The sequence below is a fragment of the Nothoprocta perdicaria genome, unplaced genomic scaffold, assembly GCF_003342845.1.
Source record: "Nothoprocta perdicaria isolate Ctin4 unplaced genomic scaffold, notPer1 scaffold_6, whole genome shotgun sequence".
Taxonomy (NCBI): domain Eukaryota; kingdom Metazoa; phylum Chordata; class Aves; order Tinamiformes; family Tinamidae; genus Nothoprocta; species Nothoprocta perdicaria.
This window is the reverse complement of record NW_020455865.1, coordinates 1,586,614-1,602,158: the sequence shown is the minus strand read 5'-3', so window position 1 is coordinate 1,602,158 and position 15,545 is coordinate 1,586,614. Positions and strand designations below refer to the sequence as shown.

At 39.7% G+C, this 15,545-nt stretch overlaps 1 protein-coding gene across 1 annotated transcript in view; it reads right to left on the bottom strand.

Moving 5' to 3' along the window:
- The window catches only part of TTLL11 (tubulin tyrosine ligase like 11), a 36,695-nt gene extending 25,548 nt beyond the window's left edge, over window positions 1-11,147 (bottom strand). The window contains exons 1-3 of the mRNA XM_026049185.1: window positions 10,863-11,147; window positions 5,412-5,508; window positions 3,234-3,367 (exon numbers count right to left, since the gene is read on the bottom strand). Coding sequence (XP_025904970.1) covers window positions 3,234-3,367; window positions 5,412-5,508; window positions 10,863-11,147 — 516 coding nt within the window. The remainder of the gene's footprint in view (window positions 1-3,233; window positions 3,368-5,411; window positions 5,509-10,862) is intronic.
- Window positions 11,148-15,545: the final 4,398 nt, after the last annotated feature.

Sequence of the window (15,545 nt, the reverse complement as noted above, 5' to 3'; positions counted from 1 at the left end):
TCTTCTCCTTAAAGGGTATTACAGTGCATACTAGAGGATTCTTTCTAGTTCATGCTAGCATTCTGGTAAGTATTTGATTAATCTTAAACACCCACTACTAAAACTGCTGTACTACAATCCAAGTCATATGTACAAAGTGCCAATGGAGGTCTAATAGGGCAGAAAGTAATAAAGACTCACTCTCCCTTAAAAGCACAAGGACAATCTGCCTCCTGCTCCCCATTTCTGCTCTTCCTGCCTCAGGCGACTTTTGCTCTGCTACAGCAGCAGTTTTTTGAGAAAGATAATGCTTTCTGGGGACTATTGTTGCAGATGCAAAGGCAATCTGCTTTTGAAATATTGCATTTTAAAACAGTCATTGAGTGTTATTTCAGTTCAGAACAAGATACGTGTTTACTACAGATGAGAGCAGAATGTAACATTTCAATCCAGACTAACTGCAGAGAGATGTAAAATGTTTCACTTTGGAGGKTTTTTTTTGTTTAATTACAATACTTGTGACATTTGATGCAGACATAGTTCCAAACAAAATAGCACAGAGATGCACGGCAAAATGACAAACTCAACTGACTCATTATCTTTAAAAACATGTTAACCATTTACAGTCAGTAGTGAGGGATGGTACAATGCCTGATGGAGTGTAAATCTGGCCCAATTGCAGGTTTATCTTTAATGATTAAAATACTAGCTGAATGAGTATGTTGAACTGAAAAAATATATAAAATGGGCTATAAGATTTGGTAGCATATAGGCCAGAATGTTTAAGCCCATAAGTCTAAAAGATGCCCAATAGTTGAAAAATCTCATTAAACCAAAAATATGCTGTGCTGGAAATCAGACGCAAATTAGATTCTTATTAAAAATTAATCACACTAGGTCTACTCATCATCCTTACAGACAGCAGACAGGAGGCAACATGAGAGTAACCAAGGTCTTAGTTTGAATCTCAAGCTGAAACAAGTTCTTATCAGGGCTGAGATTCCAGTAGATTCTTTTCTAATGGTGAAGTAGTCACAGCCCCTGATAAATCTGTTCATCCGTAGCTTATCTACAGATATGGTGACATGTTAGTAAACAATGTTTGATGTCACAAAAATAGGTAAATAATAAAGAGATAAATACATGCTTACTGATTAAAACTGTAAAGCAATTTAAAAAAACCCACTATTTCAGTTTAATATGAATGCTGCCAAGGGAACTATCATTTTGMTAGTGTTTCCCAATATGAATCAAATCTGCAGCCAACTGCTAAAAAAGGCAGCTCTCTCATTGATTACTGGCTTTTATACCACACAAGATTAATTATTAGATTGGCCAACAAATTTCTTCCTTTAGTAATTGCCATTCTTTTACCATTTCTAAAAGAGGCAAAGGCTCACAGGTGTTAAATTCTCTGTCCAACTCTTTRAGATAAAATTCCATACTATAAATGGCACCAAATTTTCTTCTCCTGTCTAATCTGTACCTATGCTGCAACAGAAATCATGAAATTTGGTAATGAACTTTAATGGGCTTGAATGTCAGTAATACTGAAGCCACAGCAGCACAGGTTTCAGCATGACTTGTCTACTTAGTTGCTGAAGTTCATGACAATGTAAGTCTCTTTTTTAGAAGTACCTGTGATGGTTAAGTCATCTTCTGTTCAAGCTGATGCCCATATGGCAATCACAAATTCAAGCATATGCCAGTTCTTATAAGGGTGCATCTAAAATGCAGGCACCACTCATGCTGTTTGTGAATGAACCATAAATTCAGTCTTTGAGAGATCACATTTTCAACAATAGAAAGGTCTCTCAATTGTAAAGCAAACAAATAAAAGAAAAATACATGCACACATAAATAGCAGAAAAGATTGGAAAGCTCCTACTGAGAGATCAGAAAACTCCAAGTGAAAAGGGTTTTGAATCAGTTAGGGTTCATAATTTGAGGATCGGGGATTTTTTGTTTTGTGTGCTTTCTTGTTTTGGAGGGGTTACATTACAAACTTCTGTTAAGCAGAATCTAAACTTTTGCAACATAAAATATAGTGTTTTATAACAAGAACCGTGCTTTTCTCAAACACAGATGGAAGAACATATGCAAAGGAAATTCTGAGGAATGTGTTACTGGACATCTGTTTTTCTTGGAGCAAAACCCAAATCCTCTTCCCCCAAATATTTATTTACAGTGCCACCTGCTGACCCCACGGGGTACTGTACCCTTAGCCTGGTAGCAGATCACATCCCCATGTGCTGATCAGTTTCATCAGTGTCTTGTAACCGAGACAAGAATGATTCCCAAAAGAATCACAGCTAGAACCCCAGTGCATCATTTTGAAAGCTTATTTCTGTTTTATTTTTACTTATTTGCCTGTCATGTCTAAATTGACTTTGTAACTTATAAGTTTACGAAGCGGTCTTTCATTTTCAGTAACAAACCTGAAATACTATTGGAATTGTGTTTATTTTTACTGTTACTAGCAGTGTCATGGCAGTGGCCCAGTATACTTGCAGAGTACATATTAAAAGATGATCATGGATTTAACTGGATTGTGGAAATGATAGTTATCTAAAAAGTAACATACAGTATAGAAGTCTAATAAAGTCCATACCTTTTCCTGCTCACTTTTCCAAGCAGAGGATACTGCAGAATACAAGAATGCACTGGGCGAGTCAGACAGAGTTAAAACAAACACATATAATATTTTAAAAATATTTGCAATAACAGAACTGAACACCAGCTGAAAAAAGAATGGCATTTTGTTACATTTTGGATATTTAAACAAAGTAACAGTCTGACAGGACACTCAAAAAATTACACAGAAAAAAATGTGCATATATTTAAAACAACACACAACAGAAAACTCTTCTGAGGGATTCAGATAAAACAGGGAAGATGGACTAACAAGATTCCAGTAGTAATGAACCTGAAGACATAACACAAACCACAAACTATAGTATTAGAACTACCAATACTCAGTCCCCTTAAACTCAGTAGAGTATGTGGGGAAAGGATTTCTGTTTCTATTGTGTTTAATTTTTAAATATTTCTTCTGGTATTGCAAAAAAGTTTAATGCTCCTAAATTTATTCTAGAAGGAAAAAAAAAGTCTGACCTCAGGCAAATGAGAAACAATGCCATCCACAGCACCTACATAAGTGTGATTTTTTTAATAATCRAGTAGAAATGAAAAATAAAATGACATGCCCACCATATGGAAAAATTTAAATTATTCTGAGAGTAAAAGTATTCTACCTCTTTCTCAAAGAAGGAAGATTCATCTGGCAGAATCCAGGATCGGGGATAGAAGTTATACTCAAGAGGAAACAGATACTGCATTGTTCGCACTGCCCGGCTCAGTGTAATTTTGCGTACCATCTCCGTCATACCTAGGGAAAATAACAGATATTATTTAAAGGCAATGAAGAAATGTCACTGAGGCCTCATTGTAAAAGTAGATTGCTGTATCATTACTCACCATATAGGAAAAAAAAAAGCGTAGCCCTTCCCTGACTACTGTATCATACTGAGAAGAGCTATTAGCTGTCCAAAAGAGAGCTCAGAATAATAAAGGGAAGTGCTTTAGTCTAATAGCAATTACTGCCTTTGCTGTAGTCAACAACTAATGCCTTGGCTTGATAACATTTCAAGAATAGAAAACAATTCAATTTAAATGTAAGAAACTGCTTTGTATTTATTTTGCATTCACTTAAGCAATTGTGTCGGRCAGAATAGACTTTGTGAGCAATAGAACTTAGGAAGCCAGTTTTCCTGTAGMTTTGAATCTGAAGTTTGCTTTACCCCATGTCTGGATTAGTGTGTTCTGATCAAAGCTTTTTCCAAGGCATTGTGTGTTACTCTTGTGTTGATTTATGTGCTGTCAAACATCACAGCTCAGTTCATGTTGCAACTTCTTTCTCAGTCAGAACTGTGGGCTTTACCACCACGTCAGCAAATTTCTACCTCTGCCGAGTATGGTTGATTTCGGTTCCAGAGCTTCAGGGAGGAGCGAGAAAGCAACAGGGCACAACAGGCAACAAGAGATGTGACCAAAAAAGCTACCTTTATGGAAAGGCCTTTCTGAGGATCAATCCTTCTACGTTTTTTTTTTTTAAATACATCACAATTAAATAACAGAAGAATTAAGATCTCTTAAGGAGAAAGAATCTACGCATTCTGCTTGCTTATCACACAGAAGGCAGAGCACAGAGAAGGTAACATTCACATGACACTATGCAATTCAAACCACCAGAAAACTATACTATTTGATATTAATGTGAACTGCCCATAGAAAGTCAGGGTGAAGAGCACTGAGTTCGATAGCTATCCAAGGTTTCGCATTCTCACAGCATACTAACAGCAGCAATAAATCTGAAGCAAAGGGCTTAGGTAAGTCAATACATAAGATCTTAGCTATTGTTTAGAGAGCTCTCAAATGGGATTAAATGAGAAATAAGGGAGCTTAAAGAAGAAGAATAGTCATAATAAGATGAGGGCTGACGTGAACTCTTCAATATTAAAAAATCCACTTGAGGATGTCTGTTCTCCCTGTAATAGGACAGAGTTCAAAACAATTTTTTCCCACTACAAAAGAAAAACGAATTCAAATATTCCACACTGCTAATGATGTTAAATAGCACAGAGTAACTGCATGCTTACCTCACTTAAATCACATCATAAAACTCAGTCTTTTTCTAAATTCATACCAGGATATAAGAAATATATGTTGAATAAACAAAAGTCAGGATACATTTTTTAGTTAGTATGTAACTAAGCAAAAATCAGGAATATGATCTCATATAGTATTTAGAAAAGGAGAATGGAAACACTGCCTTTTACTTTTATTGGTCTGGGCTTTAATTTTTCCACATAGTCTAACCCTAATCCTATATACCTTTGTAATGTTGAGAGACTTACTCTGCAATCCAAAAAGGGTGATCGCCAAATTCAARTACACTATTTTCTCTTCCTATCACCCTCAGTCTATTTAGATGTATCAAAAGTTGGAGATGGGAAACGCATTGGACTTCAAATAAATTCCATCTGTTATTATGATTCTAATAACTTAAATAGTGGATAACCCACACAGAAATAGCAAGAAAAAGTCCAAAAGATAATCTAGGAGGAGAAGAAAAGGATTAAGACTAATCTAAATTTAAGAGGAATCTCTCCTAACCCCCTAAACACACACAAATTGACAAATAAGCCTATTTGTTTTAATTGCTTACAAGATCCCCTTACCTTCACACAAGCTCTATAACCACCTCCCTCCCAAATTCTCCCCTAAGCAAAAATCACCTACCAAGAATAACACTCTGAAAATACTGTCATCTGGGTAGGCAGGTGGTTCAGAAGAAATAGTAAAACACAAAATCAGCTAAAATTGTTACGGTTTTAAAGCATTTGTTTAAATCAGAAGCAGAGGTAAGGTACCTGGAAACTTGTTGACTTGACCTGAGAATATGTCATTATCATGAAACGACACCCCGTGCCAATAGATATCACACGGCAAGCGCCTGCCACATGGAAACTGCAAAAGAGATATGAGAAGTTTTGAAACAAAATGGCAATATTTGTTCATTACTTTTCTAAAATATAAAGCATAAATTACTCAACAGCCTTCTATCAAAACCAAATGTGCTCCACTTTGTTCAGCTCAAGCTTCTAAAATTCAAGAAGGGACATAACTGCAATGCACTCTGAGCAAGCTAGATTAAATGGATGCAAAAGCTGCATCAAAAATATTAAATAAAGAAAGCTTTTTAAGTGAGGTAACTGTATTTATCTAATCACTGTTAAGTGCATACTTTTATCTTATTTAGGTCTAAGGCGATTATGCCAGCAATATTAAACAACCTAATAAGGTAAGAGTTTATTTTCCCATTCACACAAGATTTGGCCATAAATTTCCAATGGTAACTAGAGTGGATTATCTTATCAAGTACATTCATAACAACCTATTATATTAATAGATTGCATCTTTTTCAAACTGTATGCCATAATTACAACTACAACATTTTCGAGATCCAGTTCTATTAAATATCTATCATCTTCCACACCCCATAACTACAAAATAGTTAACATATTTAAAGAAACTCTGCAAGTGTAYCTTAACAACCACAGTATGCTGCGAAAACTACTCATTCTTTACCCCAAAATSTATTTTTTCTTCCTTTAGTGTATTCCTTTAAGCCTTGGATTCCTTCTCAGCACAAAAGAGAAAAAAAAACTGCATAAATTTGAGTGAATTATTTACTTTAGCTGCTACTTTAATTAAAGTTTAGGTTTATTTACTAAACAGCTTTGAAAATTAAATTTAGAATGCTAATTTTGTGATGCAGCCTTTCTCTATTTCCTCACTCATGTGGGGAAATACACAATAGCAGAGTTAGAGGATTCTCCGCTTATTTCATTATTATTCAGACAGCAAAAAAACTATTTTGCACATGCAAAAATTAATTCTGTTAGGCTCTGAAAGACAATSAGTGGCCTTAACCTCTTTCCACAGGTATACGCAGAATACAGATTTAGTATTAAGTCTTGAGCTTCCCTTCCCACTAAAACCTGAAAAAATTATTTATTTATTAAATGGAATTGAAAGGAAAGGAATGAAATTTGCATTTATATAACATCTTTCATCTACAGAGGATATCAAAGCGKTTTATGAACACTGCATAGAAATCATTTCACTGGAGATGAAGTGTGAGCACCTCTGCACAGCAAAACGGAAGCCATTTTACACCAGAATCGATGATTCAGATAGCATAGTAGCTTCTCTACTTCTGAAAAAAAAAACATTATTTGGATTTGTATAACAATGAGACCAAACTAATCTCCTGAATGGGCTGGAAAGGATTTGCTATCATCTGCATCATATTTTAACACAACAATAGTGCTTAGAAAAAGAACAACAAACAAGCTTGATTATTCAGCTCTCTCTGGCAGCGTTAGGCACATATGAAATCATCCCAAACCCGTGCCAAGAGGCTCTTCTGCCCTCACTCCAGCTTCTGCTACAGGGGCTATCTAAAAAGACGGTGGATGACTGGAGCAGTCCCGGGTCTCAGCACGGCCTCCACGCAGCCCACGAGCAGCAGCGGCCGCCGCGCACGGGTCACAGCTGTGACCAAAGCTGCGTCTGCCCAGCCCTGTGCTCACAGGAACACAAACAACTTGCAGATTGCAAACAATTCACTCACTCTTCAAGGTGTTTATTTAAAATCTTTCTGTATTTGGACATGGATGGCAATCATGAGAACAAAAAACAGGAGGCTGCACGGTGAGCAAATCTGTTTTCACAACTCTGACACAACTACTGATCAATCATAGTCAAATTCTTCCGGCAGGTTATTTCTACCTCTTGATTGGAATCCAATAATTTAAGATCTGTCTCATGGGTCACATCAGTTTGCTCCATGATGTTTAATGACAAATTAAATAACTACTGGATCCTAGTCTGCTTTTCCCAGCATAAAATTTCTAACTATTTCTATGCCTCTGTGCATCTACCGAACAGCGAAACGAATGAAGCACTAAATGCTGGGATATTTGATGTCCGAGTTATCCGCTTCTTCCATTTTCCTGGTAATTGAAAGCCAGTTGAAGAAATGACTTATTAAGTGATGAATAACTCAGGATGCAAGCTCAATTTGTGCCCATTATCTCATCTGGCATATCATGTTCATTTAAAGAATCCGACACACCAAATCAGACAGTCCAGTCTAATGATGTTAGTAGCTGCTCCAACAGCATGCACATTAAAATCCTGCAATGCCTTTTAAAAAGTCCAGCCTTGTACATTACCCAAGACACGGCTATTGTAGTTGATAATTTAATTGACTCAAGATTTCCGTAGCTAAAAACTGTATCAAACCAGTAGAGCTGGATGATCAAATCTTTAATTTTATTTTTAAACGTCAATTAAAAAGAAAAATAAAAAAAAACAAGTTCCCCCTCTCTCCAGATTGCTCCACTAGGCTAGAGATTTTCTAATGGTGTCACATAGCTACAGCTCTTGCTCTGCAATATACTGTGTTTTCAGCTGTCCAAAAACCAATCAATTTCCCCAAGACTTCCCATGCGGTATCTCATTATTTAGATTGATTTCTTGCATGCAAGTGAGAAAACAGAACTTTGTGAAAACAAGACTTGAATACCGACAGCTAAAAAGTACTCTTGCCTCATAGGAAAAAATAAAACACCTTAAGAGTTATGGAAGAGCTCAGATATAAATGGAGAATTCACCCATAGGCAGAAACTGGTAATTTTACCTCTTCCTTCCACATGTGGGCAGATGAGTCTGTCCCATTCTAGCTGTTCAATACAGAACAATTAGTATATTGCAAAATGCTCTCTGTGTCACCTGAAAATAAAACAAATGAAACCCTGCAAATGGGTCTACTTTAAAATTGCAAATGTGGCATTGACCTGATATTAGTTGGCATTAGGTAACAGCATTTCTTAGGGAATTTCCTAGATTCCAGGTAATTGCCCTTGAGATACTGACTGATGCAGTCAGCCACTTGAGGGCTGATGCTCTTTTTCATTGATGCTACTTAAATTTAAACATTATAACTAAGATTCCATGGCTGTGATGCATTAAAGCCTGTTGCCCGTTTTGGGGATACCACTCCTTTCTAACCAATTCTTTCCACCAGTTTTAGCAGAGACCAAAGGACCAAAATGTTGAAGTTTCCATCAAAAAGCAAGCCAAGAGCTCTGTTAACACCTTCGCTTACACCATGACACGTGTAACAAGAGCCACTGAAGGAGAATTTCCTTCCTCCAGGCCTAGCTGCTACTTAGAAGTCAGAATATCTGAGGGGGAGAAAGCAGCATTTTAGAAGATTGACATCCAGGTAAGGGTTTGAGATCTTGGATGTCCAGTAAATCTGATTTTTAACTGATTCTAAATATATATTGGCAGGAGAAAATAACTTCTTGAGAAACAAAAATATTGTCACATTCTTTTGTATTTCTCTCTTCATTCTAAGAAGCTAAAGATTTTGCAGAAAAATTTCAGTGACTTTATAAGGAATGAATTATTAATTGTTTAGACAGTACAGTTAAATGTCTCAAAATACGATATTTGTTCTCTTCTTTATTAAGAACAACACAAAGAAGTCAGAGGGGAAAGCAACAAACTTAATGAGAAATATTGACTGAATTAACGGATGGAGGAGAGAGGATATTAAGGGAGACAGCAAACAAACAAAGATTAAGTAAAGCCCAAAGCGGCTGCTATTGTTGGATACAGAGAAGGAAGGGGAATACTGGTAATACGGTGCAGATATTAAAGAAGGTAACAAGAGCCTGTGAACCAAGTCAGTTCTAGGGCAGGATAACGAGTGCAGAGAATCAGATTCACCCAGTAGCCAAATCTCAGGAAACAGGAAAGATTGGAGGGAAAAAAAAAAAAAAAAAAAAGATAAAATTCAATCAGCAAATGTGTCTCGTTACCACTATAATCCCTGGGGGTAACCCAAGTAAATCAGAAGCACTCACTACAWTAGTATCCAGGTACTTGGAATATGAAACTTTGCCATGAGAATAAAGAAATTAAATGCAACCCTTGCGTTATATGTCACTGAAATAATAACGCATTAATTCATGGCAGGAAGCATATATCTTTGTAGTATTAAAGATTTCAGCTATTACGAACAAATACAAGTACACTCTCCAGAAAACAATTCTGTTGGTTTTAATTGTCAGGTTTAAACAATACAGAGCACACTTTGTGCAATGGTTCCTATCCCTTATTTAAAAACAAAACAAACAAATACCATCATATGTACGGAAATATTAGTATCCTGTGGGCCTGGAGGAAGAGACAAGACAAAAGACAGAAGTCTCACATCCCAACGGTGCCTTTGTCAAATGGGGCAGTTGAGCCAACGATCACGTCCTTTGACTCTTCCAGCTTCCCTTTTCCAACTGGATTATAAATACCCTTTTTCTTACAAAAGGGTAATGGCTTCTATGAAGTCATTTATAAAGTCACTGTGGAAAGAAGAGCCTTACAACTTAAAACTATTTAGCATCTGTAGTGAGATATATATTAGAAATCTCTTCAGAATTAAAATAGTGTTAAAATATCATTTTCATTCCAGTTCCCATATTGCCAGGTTTCCAGTTTTAAAAACAAGCGTGCACAATACTGGCCTCCTCATATTGTGCTGAGAAAGTTACAGGAAAAAATATAGACATATATCTTATCTCAACACAATCATTTAGAAGAACACAAGTTATGTATGTCRTATTAAGCCGTTCAGTATCATTTTACTCACATCCCGTGTTGTTTAATGCGGCCTCAAGATAACGCGTAAAACAGAGGTTTTACTCTCAGGCTGAGAGGCCGATCTACCAGCTCACACTTTCTTGCTCAATGTCATATCCCCATACTTGCGAGGTATAAAGGGTGAAAGGGAAGAGAGGCTGCAAAYGGAGAATTTTTTTTTAAAACAGATATTTCTACATGGGGGAGAGGTTTATTTCTTGTCCCTTTCAGGGATGAGTTTAAGCTTTGAAGGGTAAGATCCGATTACTCCTATTTTGGCTTGCATAACTGCTGGTGCCCATAGGTCATAAATCAGGTTCATGCCTTGAACCTAATTATAAATAACCAACATGGAGAAATGCCAGAAAACACCAACTGGAAGGACCTGCCCRCTGCGGGGGTCGCTTTCACCCTGGGTCAGGGACACTGGGGAGGAAAGAGGCAGGGAAAAGCTCTGGCAATGGTAGACTCGGGCTGAGGGGGTTTTGCCAGGGCAACGGGGGCTGCGGAGCGGCAGAGGGAGGCAGTGGGAGAAGCGAGGGCCCCGCCGGGCCGGGCTGGGCCCCGCAAGGCAGCAGGGAAAGGGCTCGGTGCGGGCCGGGCCTCACCTCCTTCCAGCGCAGCTGCCGCAGGCTGATCTTCAGCGCCTCCAGCGACGTCTTGGCCTTGGAGCTGTCCACGGTGACGCGGGGCCGCCGGGCCCGGCCGCCCGGTTCGCGCCCATCCCCGGCCCCGGCCCGCGCCCCGCACTCCGCCGGGCCCTGCGGGCCGGGCCCGCGGCGCTTCGCCTCCTGTGCGGCGGGCGGGTGCTCCTCGGCGGGGAGAGCGGGGGAGCCCGGGGGCTCGGCCGCCTCCGAGGCCGGGGAGCGGGGCCGGGCCCCGGGCGGCTCCATCAGCGGCGGCGCAGACTCGGCCCGGGCAGCCCCGCCGCGGCACGGCCGGTTGCCATGATAGCTCCGCAGCCCGCTTGGCAACGGCGGACGGGGCGCGCGAGGGGCCAAGCGCCGCCACAAGCGAACCGCCTCCGCGCGGGGGCGGGCCTCGGCGCCGCCCCCGCCCACGTGATCGCGGCCGGGTCGGCCATCTTGGCCACGGGCACGAAACTCTGCTCAAAGGACATGCGTGGAGGCCATTTCCGAAACGATGGCGGCGGCACCGGATGTGGCGCGGCGACCATCTTGGAAGCGGGCGCCCGGCGTTGCCTACTGCAGGCCTGAACGCGCTCCTGGGCCTCAGRTTCACCTTGATCAAAAATTCCCTTGTCCAGCAGCGACCACATTCCTTGCCTGGGATTACGCCAGGCCTATTATCCCATTGGTTTCGGTACCTCCTCATGGCGGCATTTTTAATCACAGCCACCCATGGGGATTGGCACGAGTCCGTGCTGCAGGTCCCCTTATCAGAAAAACCGAAACAGTCCCCAAAATGCTCACTCTGAATAGCCCTTGGGTAGTAAATCATCTCATTTTATGGAAAAATCCTCCCCAAATGCATAAACGTCAAATTGAACACATATACATGGATAATACATAACATATACTCATGCATTTTATATAAAATAATGCATAATAAATGGATATATTAAATTTTGGAAAATGATGTGTTTTCTTATCTACCATTGGCAGTAGGTGGCGCAGCACTCCATGAAATGTGTATGTTTCTCGCAGCATTTCAGCATTTATAAAGACTTTGGAAGAGTGGAGGAAAAAGATAGGAATAATCAAGATTTTGGATGAAATAACTGCCAACAGAACTGYGTTGCTGCAATAGAGAAGGGGCAGAACTTGCATGAAAGCAAAATTTAAATAAATGCCACAAAAACATAGAACTTCCCCTTGGATGGCAGGTAAAACGAAATGGTCATGGCAGGAAAATTAAGCTCAGTCCAGAGAGCAGAAAGAGATAAGAATGGGCTTTTCTTGTACCAGATGGGGTTTAGGAACACCTGGATTATCGCTTCATTTTCATTCAATATGTATTCTGTAGAATGAAGCAAGGTACCGCGTGCCTGGCCGACAGCGATGCCACACGTGTGGTGATTTCCACRAGCACTCTGCAATATTAAGGATGAAACTTTAATCATCAGGCTTTTCTGTCTCCTAAACGCCACATCCAGGCGCATGCAGGAGGGGCCTTGCTAGAAGCTGTACGTTAGGACCACCGAAAAGATGCTCAGGTGGAGGCTGAAACCATCCATCAGCCTGAATATTGGCCGTGCCAAGTATGCCAAGCGGATCAGCATGAACCTSTCCTGGGTTTCATCCACATCTACCTACAGCCCCCCTTTTCTTTAGCCTCTTTACTGGGGTAGCTTGAAAAGGTGTCAGCTACAGGCAGCTCCGATGGGTGTAAAAATGACAGCTGTCTGCCTGCTGATGTCATGTTACAGCCTCACCAAACAGCGCCAGATGGGAGCAACTGCTGGTGTCTGCCAACTGCGGCGTGATTTAAGAGTCGTGACCTGACTGTTGCAGTCTCTTATTTTATTGCTCATCCCCCGGATGAGCATTTTTTAACATATATTAAGAGATTTATCGTCAGCAGTGCTGAAGGAAAGCCAGGGATATAGTTGAGACGGGTCAAGGCATTAACAAGCTTTAAAGCATGGGAAATAACAAACGAAATGATTGCACAGGAGAAATATTTTTATATCGAATTAGTAAATATGCATGTTTCTTACAGGCTAATAACATACTAGTTGTTTCTTTACCGGAGAAGCAGTAATACATTCAGATACCTAGTTTGCTTTGTACTACATGGATAAAGCCTCCATCTCCTGTTGAGATAAATAGGGATGGTCTGTAGTGTACCGCATGAAATCAGCCTGCACTTGGTACTCACGTATTGCAAGGCAGGGGAGTAAAGTATAGGTTGAGTAGTAATGAGGTAGAAAGGTAATGGCTGAAGGAGAGTGTATCCTGCTGAATATCACAGGTTGGATCTACCCACGGGAGCAAAAACAAATGAAACTTTAGATTGTCTGTGCTCTGTGAGAAGAGAAATTTAAAGTTACTGTGTGCCCTTAAACACAAGCTTATTTTCTGAGACCTTTGCTCAGAGGGATTTGTTGAAAACAAATTGTTGCTGTTTTGGAACAACAAGTAATCTGTGTATTCTGCTCGAGAACTGTACATCTGTTGGAGTATGCTGCGGAAAATATTGAATTCTCTCTCAGAATCATCCTTCCAGTGTAACAAAAGCTACAATATTTGTAGAAGGGACAAAACAAAATGTACTCTCCTACACAGTCATAGCTTATCGGTTATTATATCACAGTTAAACTGGCATTTGTGTGTACCTGTCTGTGATGTGCACATATAACCAACAGGTCCAAAGATCATCATACAGCAATTTTATAGATGCAGAGATATACTGTAATATTACATCATGGATCAACCTGTTTCATTGAATTATGCTAGCAGGTACCCCGTATGTATACGCTGAAATATTCTCACTAAAAACCCAGGTCTAAGAATTACACTCTTCCAGACAAGAAACAGAGCAGCTGAGTTTCACATCATGATAACGCGCTGATCCAAGCAACTCACATCCTGAGGCTGGACCGTCTTGCCAACTCGCAGTACACAGAATTCCCGAGTCTGACATGGGAGCATAACAGGCTCCCAGGTTTAAAAAGTCACAACATTCTTCTCTAGTTTCTACTTGGCTTTTTGTTACTGAATCTGGATTGATATTTCTAGCTTTTCTGTTGCATAAGAGGGRCAAAAAAAAAAAMCCCACTTTTTCTATTTTTGTTTTTTAAAGAAAAGAACCTAAGTTATTTATCAAAACAACTTCTAGAACTGGCTTCCTGCCAGTGACAAAATAAGAATTACTTGCAGGAAGACTTCAACATAGCATACTTGAAAAACAACACATTCCTAAAACTATTATAAAAAATAAGTTACTCATTAAGAACTATCCATCCATGTCTGAAGTTAATAGTTCCTTCTGTACCTACGGTGAGTATTTTCTGTCCTTCGTACTTTCATAAATGAATTGGAAATAAATGTTTTGTAAACTGAGAAGTCAGAAGAAAACACATCTAGTAAACAGACTCCTTTGGAAAATGTCTTTGTTGCAATTATGCTTCTCAGACTGGATTAAAATTTGTTTACATTAACCTCTACTAACAATGTTTATATTAGACCTCTTAAGATTGTGGCTGACCTACATATGCAAACAAAACATTCGCTGCATACTTGGGGGGAGGAATTTGCATGACAGAAGATGACGAAAATATGCATAATTGTAGATGACATTTTTCATTCCTGGACCCTGTTGTACAGAACTTTGGAACTGGCCATGCATGAAAGAGGCTTGTGATTCTAATGGACAGATTKCCTGGCTATACTACAAAGCTGGAACTTCAAGACATTAAGCTTCTGTTTCTTCTTGAGAAATACAAAATCTGGCATAATCGTGGAGCCAAGCAGACGCGGCACTTGCAGAGAACATACATGTCCCTGGCTGAAGGGCACTGAAACAGAGGCAGCGGAGCAGCCTGTTCCGCATGTCACTTCGGAGTTCGTGTCATGTAGCAGCTCCAGGGACTCGCTGAAAGATTCTGCTCTTGAGTTTGCCTGTCTTCTTCAGCCCCACAATACAACAGGGGGGAATAGCACACTGTTTCCGTCACCCATACCTCATTTATCTAACTTGCCTCCACATTTCATCGCACAGCACATTTATAGGACATGGTTGGTGCCTCCAGGCTTAGGTGGTTAAACAAAGCTTTTAGTTTATTACCTAGTGATCATGAAAGATAGAGAGTTATCTGATATAAAAGGAAAAAGAGGAATTGCAGGTCAAAACACTTTTCTAAACTGCTTCATCCATCTCCCCTTGCTTCGAGATTTTTTTTTTCATAACTAGGGGACAGCATAGCTTCCTAGGAYGACAGGAAAAAGCACATATAAAAGCACATATCACTTTGCAATAGCTCTTTATGATAATATTTTAGGCTGTGCACAACTCCTGACATGCTACTTAATGCCAGTTAGCATCCACCTTATGTCTGTGCCTTAACTTTTGACCACTGATCATTTTAAGAAATCAGGGAAAAAAATGGTTTTCCTGAGTGGTAAGTAGTGCTTATTTTTGCCCCAGCAAGGGCCTGAATATAGGAAGTGATTATAAAGGAGGAAAAATATGTCTCAAATTTTGGAAATCCAACCGTGACATTCAATTGCTTGACATAACTAGTAGAGCATTTTATTGCTATAATATGCTGYTCTCCACTTCCCCCACACTGCTCAGCTCATCTTGCTTTGCAGGAAGGGGAGGAAGAA